This window comes from Delphinapterus leucas, chromosome X, assembly GCF_059928025.1.
Source record: "Delphinapterus leucas isolate spDelLeu-1000000601 "Yukka" chromosome X, BTC_Dleu_Yukka2, whole genome shotgun sequence".
Lineage (NCBI taxonomy): Eukaryota > Metazoa > Chordata > Mammalia > Artiodactyla > Monodontidae > Delphinapterus > Delphinapterus leucas.
The window spans coordinates 39,245,911-39,254,567 of record NC_143150.1 but is presented as its reverse complement, the minus strand read 5'-3'; the positions used below and the strand labels follow the sequence as shown (position 1 = coordinate 39,254,567).

Genomic DNA, 8,657 nt, shown 5'->3' with positions numbered 1-8,657 from the left:
AAGGAATTTCAGACTTGCTGGGTTGTGTGGTGGTAGCACCTGGGAGATATGCATGGGTCAAAACAGCTTTCCCCAGAGACACATGCTTCTCTTAGTGCCCTCTCTACCCAGAGTCTTTACCGCAAGGCTCTCAGATGCTGGTCCCACCTGAGACCAGGCACTGTTTGCCTTGGGAGGGTCATGAAGTAGTGGAGATTGGCCAGAGTTATTTCCTGCTGGTTTGGGGCTGGGACCAGGCTGCGTGCCTCCGCCCAGCTGGAAAGGGCTCCCGAGCTGTTATTCATCAGATATGTGGGTGTTTAGAACAAGTCTCGAGTTTCCCACTTCTACACCTTTTCCTCTCCCAGGAAGTCATACCAAAAGCCAGGAGACCTGTGTTCTACTTCCTGCTCAGCCTCTACAAGGAGCTGTGAGACCCAGGGCGAGGTTGGTGCTCCATGAAATGAAGGATTTGGACTCGATGGCCCAGAGGTGTCACATCATGTCTGTGTCTCAACTCTTCCTGCGTGATGGGCAACAGGACTTCTAACCCTGGAAGTCGGCCTCCTGTGGCCCTCTTCGCGAAGCTGCATGCAGGTGTAATAGCCGTGGCACTTATTCAAAGGCAGTGGCAGCGGCGGGGTTTGACTGAAGCCCCAAGGTCTCTTTCCCCAATTATCTCCTCCCACAGCTTTTCCTCTCCTGCATGCCCTGACATTCCCACCATTAATCATTCCTCACAAGCAAAGGTGGTGACACCTGGGAGCCGCCAGGCCTGCACACCTACCCCGCCCAAGCAGGACTCAATCACTCAATCGTGCTCCTGGAGGGTGGAAAGTACATCTCCTCTGAGCGAGAGACACACCGGCTTCGAGACTGTCAGAAAACCACTGTGGGTGGCTCAGGCCAAGGTCTCTACTGAGTGGTCCTGAGCAGCTCCAGCACATGAAGAGCCAGGGACCACTAGGAAGCCGACTGCCTGGGAATGCTACAATGGGTGGTGGCTCTGAAGGAAAACTTGGTTGACCTCGCAGCATGGTTTGGGGCTAGCTGCTGTGTAAATTCTTCCTGAGTCGTGGAGCTTTCGGACATTGAGGCACAGTTTAATACTCTAAACGAGCATAGGAGGAGGACATAACTTGTCAAGGCCTGGTCACTCAGGGGAAGTGTACCCATTCCTGCTTTGCTGGTCTCAGCTTTGTGCTTCCCACACAGTTGCTGCTGCAAAGGATTATGGGAGCCCTAAGTCCTTCTTCCCATCAGAAGTGCTGAACTGGGCAGGAAGATCTGAGTCAGTGGAGGAGGCTTTGGGGATGCGGGTGCTGGTGCCTCCCAGTGGCCCAACACCTGAGGCAAAGGAGGGACCCCAGCTGGGGAGGAGGACAGATACTTCCCTTAGACTCTAAGGGTGAGAGCATCCTGTGAGCTCAGCCAGGCCTGGGATCCTGGCCCAAATTGCTTCCTTTATGAGCTCTCTTTGTAAATATAGGGGCTTATTAGGAATCAGGATGTCCCTTTCACTTTAAACCGGGAGTCACAAGAGCACGTGAGGTGGGCCAGGTGTAAGCAGTTGGGGGTGACGGGAACTGTGAGCCCCATGTGAAGGCATCAGCCACTCCTCAGCTGTCCTCAGTTGATGCCATGCTGCAATCTGCCTGGATGGCCTCATCTACCAGTTGTTTTAGGAGAAAGATCTTTACACAGTGATTTTAGAAATTTCCCACATATTTCAATGTTGATAAGAAATCACATTTGTATTTATACAAAAAGCACATCGATAGTGCTTACTATATGTAGGCACTGTTCTGAGCACTTTGCAAATAATAACTTGTATGATTCTTATAGCAATAACAATCTCATGAGATAGGTCTTCTTTTATCTCATTTTATGGGTGAGGAAAATGAGGCACAAAGAATTGAAATAACTTACCCACAGTCCCTCAGCTGGTAAGTGGCAGAGCCCGGGCTTAAAGCCAAGCTGCCTGACTCTGGAGACTGTGCTCTTTGTTGCTTTGCTATGCTGCCTCATTAAAACTAGCAAACGAGCACACTATAAACAGCAAAAACAAAACACCGCGCAGGACAAAAAACAAGCAGACAAGCTAACACAAAAAGAGGCCTTTCATTTGCTTCCCTACTTTAAACCAAATCTGACAGAATTTGACACCTTTGCCATTTTTCCTGCTTTTGCCATCTATCTTCTTTGTAAGCTCCTTCATGCCTGACCTCCACTTAACAACTCTTTTTTAGATATTCCCAATGATCTTTTTTTCCAGCCCTTCCATAAAGCAACCTGACCTCCTTGCCTTATTGTCCTTCTTGCCCTCTGAAACACTACCTCTCTCTTTTCATTGTTCATTATAGATCTTTACCTTCAAAAATCCTACTCAACTCCTCCCAGAATCCCTCTCTCCTGCCATGGAGCTCATTCTGCAAGGAAGATTTGGGGGCTTACCACCATCCCTTGCAGTGGCCCACATTCTGCTTTCTGTACTTGTATTTATTTGTTTTCTGTGTTGCATAATGTGGGCTTTCATAATCTCACACTTCTTAGCATCAATCCCTGTTTGGTGTGTATTTGTCTTGTATTCCCGGCAAGAGTGTGAGCCATGCAAGCAGGAGCTGTGTTACCTATGTGTTTTACTGTCCCTTGTTCACAGCTGGAAGGTCACATCACATAATTGGCGAGGGCATGGGCTATGGAGCTGTCACACTTGGGCTCAAGGCCTCACCCCACCACTTACAAAGTGTGACCAATGAAAGCTCATTTTACCTCTCTGAACTTCCTTTCCCTCATTTGTAAAACGAGGAGCATAACTAATACTTCCTCCATAGGATTAGTGTGAGACACAATGCGTATTAAATGCTTAACGCAGGGCCTATCAGCTAGTAAGCCTTCAGCATTTGGCAACTCATGAGTATGTCACAGTACCATTAATCACCTCCCGCAGCTGTGAAACTCTTCAATCTCTCGGCTCCAAAAGGACCTCTGATTTTTAGGGTTAATTTCACTCAGGTATGGCAATTTTAGGAAGTGTTGAATAAGACTGGCTAAAAAAAAAAAAACCAACCAACCAAACCAGGGCCCTGCAATTGTACAGTTAGAATGTGATTTTTCTGGATTCAAGTCAAACTTGACCTCTCCCAACTGGAAGGAATGGGATGGTCTGAGGCCTCTTTGGGTTGGATAGGTGTGTGCCTGTATGTGCGCTCATGTGTGTGTGCTTGTGCCTGCACATACATGCATTTTCTTTCCGAAGCAGAGCCTATGACATGTGTTTATACAGTGCGTCAACACAAACTGCCTAGGAGTAGGCTTCCCCAAACACATGAATGTACACAGCAGGTTGAGTCATACTACCGGTTAACATAGGGTTCCTGGTACTAACTCTTTCCAGCCTCCCTACTATCGCTAGGTAAGCAATCCCAGGCTACTCAACGCAAGCTGACTCATACTTCTTGTTAAAACATGACTTACCAAAGGAGAACTTTCTGCATGATTCTTCCCTCCAGGACAGGAAACAAAGATTTCCCAAATTCGACATGACAGGAACCTCCATAGTCCTACCTAAATATATTCCTGACGTGCCCTTGCTTCACAGCTTTACTGAAAGCTGCTGCTGGCCGTTCTCTGGAGGCCTCTGGGAGGATTCTCAGCAAGGTGCTCAGAGAGCATATTTAGGGGTTGCGAGTTCACACGGGGTTGAGTGCCGAGGGAAATTCCTGTCCTTACACACAGGGATGGGAGGCAGAAGGAGGACTCTTTCACTGAATAACACCATCACGGAATTTCCTTGAGAGTCTCCCTTTCTGGAATCCCTAGTTTGGGACTCCCAGCCTCCTGGTGTGGAGAATTGTAGAATTACATGCCACTTCTTTTTATTGTTTTTAAGGCAATTCAGTGTTAACTTGGAATAAGGAGGTTTGCTGTTGTTGATGATGTTATTCTAGATTTGTTTATCAACAAGTATATGAGATCGTGTACATCCAAATGAATGCTACCTTTCAAATAGTCACTTTGATATACCATGAACTTGAAAAAGTGAATTCACCAAACATTACTAGGCCGGTTCCTTTAACTCACAGTCTACCATGAGTTAAGAGCACGTGTCCCAGAGCCAGCTGACTCGGGCTGAAGTCCTGTCTCTGACATTTATGTGATCTTTGGAAAAATTCTCTCTGAGCCTCATTTTCAGCCATAGGTGGTTACCAGGGACTGAGGTTTTGACCAACAACAGCTTTACTTGTGAGGAGGATGACTGGCAGCCATTTCACAGCAGGGAACTGGTTAAGCAAGATAAACATGGCTGCTCAGTAGATGTGTGCAGTAAAGGACAGGGAGGGGGAACAGGAGCCAATAGGTACTGCCCACTGAAGAGGGCAGAAGACCATCTAACTGTGCATGTGAAATAGGATGCAGGCTATATAACAGGAATATTTGAAGCCAGTTGAGAGGGACGAGAATATGAGTCCTGAGTCTATCTGTTGCTATATGTGAGATTTGTGCAAATTGCTTGATTTCCCCATGCTTCTGTATCTTCCGCTATAAAATTGGCATAATAATACTACCTATATATCATAAAGCTTTGAAGAAGATTGTGATATAATACATATAAAGAACTTAGCATAATGCCTGGCCCATAACAATCTCAGTGTGTGTGTGTGTGTGTGTGTGTGAGAGAGAGAGAGAGAGAGAGAGAGAGAAATCACCTAAACACAGTCCTTATCCTCCTTCAGAGCTTGCATTCTTAGAAGCATGAAGAGGACCAGTACACGAGTAGCTGCATTAACCTCTAAGTGCTGGGCAAATGGTATTCACTAGTGCTGTAAAGATGAGATCACATCATATGGGAATCAGGAGACAATCTATGGAGGAGTTAGCATTTGTGATGAGGCTTATAGGATGAGTAGATATTTGACAAAGAGACTTGGTGGGGTGAGTGATCTAGAAGGAGGGAATAGCTTTGTAAGGGCACAGGGGTGGAAAAGTGAGGCATATGTTCAGGGAACAGAGAGTATTTTGTTTTGTTTGGAGACTACTCGTAAGACTTTGGCCAGCTCTGACATTCTTTGGTGTTACAAATAGCAGAAAATAGACAGGAAAGGTAGGTTGAGTACCTACTGGATGCCAGATAAAAATGTTTATGTCTTGGCAAAAAGATGATGGGGAGTCATGAAAGATTTTTGATTATAAGAATAACATGATTACATTGGACTTTAGGAAAACTTGTCTGGCAGGGTTTTAAAAGATGGATTTGAGAGGAAGATTTGAGGCCAGGAGATGGGCTAGGAGGCTACTGCAACCATCTAAATGAGAGATAACAGTGACTGAACTGGAGTAAGGCAAGAGATGGAAAGAAGATAGACTATTAAAGACGTTCTCAATAGGATTTGGTACTGGTGGATTGGCAGGGTGAATAAAAGTAGAAGCCAACGAATACCCCAACGAAGATTTATAATGGAAGCACCAGCAACAGTGGCTGGGAAGTGGCACAGGTTTGGAAACAGAGGATGATATGTGTGAGGTAAAGTTTGATGCGCAAGGTGGGGTATCTAAGCAGAGATGCCTGGCAGGCAGTTGGAAAAAGCAATGAAGCTTCAATGGTGCTGTGATTGCCCAAGGAATTTTTGAAACAACTTCTTCAGAACCTTTCCAACAGGAATGAATTAAAATCTTAAGACTCAAAGCACTGACTATATGGTGCCCTTCTAAATATAATTCAAAATTTTAAAAATCATACGAAACTGTAAAGAGTGTATAAGGAAGTCCAATAAATTCTGATTTTCCCATGTCGACTACTTCAACTGTCAAAAAATATATATGTCCCAGGGAGGCAAGGATTCTTCAATACATGCAAATCAATCAGTGTGATACACCATATTAACAAATTGAAGAATAAAAATCATATGATCATCTCAATAGATGCAGAAAAAGCTTTTGACAAAATTCAACACCCACTTATGATAAAAACTCTCCAGAAAGTGGGCACAGAGGGAACCTCCCTCAACATAATAAAGCCCATATACAACAAACCCACAGCAAACATCATTCTCAATGGTGAAAAACTGAAAGCATTTCCTCTAAGATCAGGAACAAGACAAGGATGTCCACTCTCACCACTATTATTCAACATAGCTTTGCAAGTCCTAGCCACGGCAATCAGAGACGAAAAAGAAGTAAAATGAATACAAATTGGAAAAGAAGTAAAACTGTCACTGTTTGCAGATGACATGATACTATACATAGAGAATCCTAAAGATGCCACCAGTAAAATACTAGAGCTAATCAATGAATCTGGTTAAGTTGCAGGATACAAAATTAATGCACAGAAATCTCTTGCATTCCTATACAGTAACAAGAAAGATCAGAAAGAGAAATTAAGGAAACAATCCCATTCACCATTGCCACAAAAAGAACAAAATACCTAGGAATAAACCTACCTAAGGAGGTAAAAGACCTGTATGCAGAAAACTATAAGACACTGATGAACGAAATCAAAGATGACACAAACAGATGGAGAGATATACCATGTTCTTGGATTGGAAGAATCAGTATTGTGAAAATGACTATACTACCCAAAGCAATCTACAGATTCAATGCAATCCCTATCAAATTACCAGTGACATTTTTTACAGAACTAGAACAAAAAATCTTAAAATTTGTATGGAGACACAAAAGACCCCTTATAGCCAAAGTAGTCTTGAGGGAAGAAAACGGAGCTGGAGGAATCAGGCTCCTTGACTTCAGACTACACTACAAAGCTGCTACTGTACTGGTACAAAAGCAGAAATATAGATCAATAGAACAGGATGGAGAGGAGGTGTGGAGAAAAGGGAACCTGCTTACACTGTTGGTAGGAATGTAAATTGATACAGTATCTATGGAGAACAGTATGGAGGTTCCTTAAAAAACTACAAATAGAACTACCATATGACCTAGCAATCCCACTACTGGGCATATACCCAGAGAAAACCATAATTCAAAAAGAGTCATGTACCCCAATGTTCATTGCAGCACTATTTACAATAGCCAGGTCATGGAAGCAACCTAAATGCCCATCGACAGATGAATGGATATAGAAGGCATAGTACATATATACAACGGAATATTACGCAGCCATGAAAAGGAACGAAATTGGGTCATTTGTAGAGACATAGATGGACCCAGGGTCCATACAGAGTGAAGTAAGTCAGAAAGGGAAAAACAAATATCGTATATTAACGCATGTATGTGGAACCTAGAAAAATGGTACAGATGAACCGGTTTGCAAGGCAGAAACAGAGACACAGATGTAGAGAACAGACATATGGGCACCAAGGGGGGAAAGCAGGGTGGGGGGATGGTTGTGGTGTGATGAATTGGGAGATTGGGATTGACATGTATACACTAATATGTATAAAATAGATAACTAATAAGAACCTGCTGTATAAAAAATAAATTAAATTAAATTTAAAAAATATATATATATGAAAAGCTTTACTCCCAGATCTCTCTGTCTCTGTCTGTTTGTCTCTCTCTCATAATGGTGCCATAAGAATGGCCTTGGTCTGTCTTTTGGAAACCTGAGATTGACTTCTGAGCCAGCTCCCAAGCCACACGAAGACAGCAGGCTCATTACCTTATAATTATGCCTCATTTCTTGACCACAAAACAGCATTACTGAACTTGATCACCTACCTTAACTATTAGAATTAGCCTCAAATGAACTAGCTATTTTCAAAGAGAAAATTCCCTTAAAGGGTAAGGATTTGCTCTAATTTAGGACATTAGGGCATTAAAAAAATATTTCGCCGTATGTCACACAATACACAAAAATAAATTCCAAATGGATTAAATCCAAATTCACAAATTTGTTCATTTAACAAAAAATTATTGAATACCTGGTACGTGTAAGGCACCATTCTAGGCCCTTGGTAAAACAGACAGAAATTCCTGCCCTCTTGAAACTTACTTTCTAGTTGGGTGAAAAAGTAAACAATAAGTAAGCTGTATAGTATGTTGGACGTTAATGAGTGCTATGAAAAAAGGAAAAGCTAGTGGGGACTGGGAGGGCTGGAGTGGGGACAGCTGCAGTTTTAAATTGTGTGAATAAGGGAGACGTTGAAAACTGACATTTGAGCAAAGACTTGAAGATGAGGGAGTTTGCCCTGTTGATATCTGGGGTTAGAGTGTCACAGACAAAGGCAACTGCCAGTGAAAATGCCCTAAAAAGTGGGAGCATGCCTGGCTGGTGTGGAAGGTCAACAAGAAGAGCAGGTGGCTGGAGCAGAGTGAGAGAGGGAAGAATGGTAGGAGATAAGGTTGGAGAGGTGTGGAATGGGTGATGCAGATCACCTTAGGCTCTTCTAAGTTATGTTAAAGGCTTTGGCTTTTACTGCGAGAGAAATTGGGAACTACTGGAGGATCTTGAGCAAAAGTGAGACGTAATCTGACTTACATAGAAAAGAATCACTCCAGTTGCTGTGAGAATAGACAAGGGGGACAAAGGCGAAGCAAGGAGACCAGTTAGGGGCCTATTGCAGTGAGCCAGGCAATTGATGATGGTGACTGAGACTCAGATGGTAACAGTGAAAGGTGGGAAAAGTGGTCAGAGCCTGGGTATATTTTGAACACGAACCCAGAAGAATTTGCTGATGAATTAGTTGTGGTCCATGAGGGAAGCAGAGGAGTCAAGGATA

At 43.5% G+C, this 8,657-nt stretch overlaps 1 protein-coding gene across 1 annotated transcript in view; it reads left to right on the top strand.

Annotated features, from left to right (window-relative positions):
• Positions 1-509: 509 nt before the first annotated feature.
• Positions 510-8,657, top strand: part of VSIG1 (V-set and immunoglobulin domain containing 1) — a 45,950-nt gene continuing 37,802 nt past the window's right edge. The window contains 2 exon segments of the mRNA XM_089904900.1: positions 510-857; positions 1,176-1,331. Of these exon segments, the coding sequence (XP_089761026.1) occupies positions 510-857; positions 1,176-1,331 (504 nt within the window).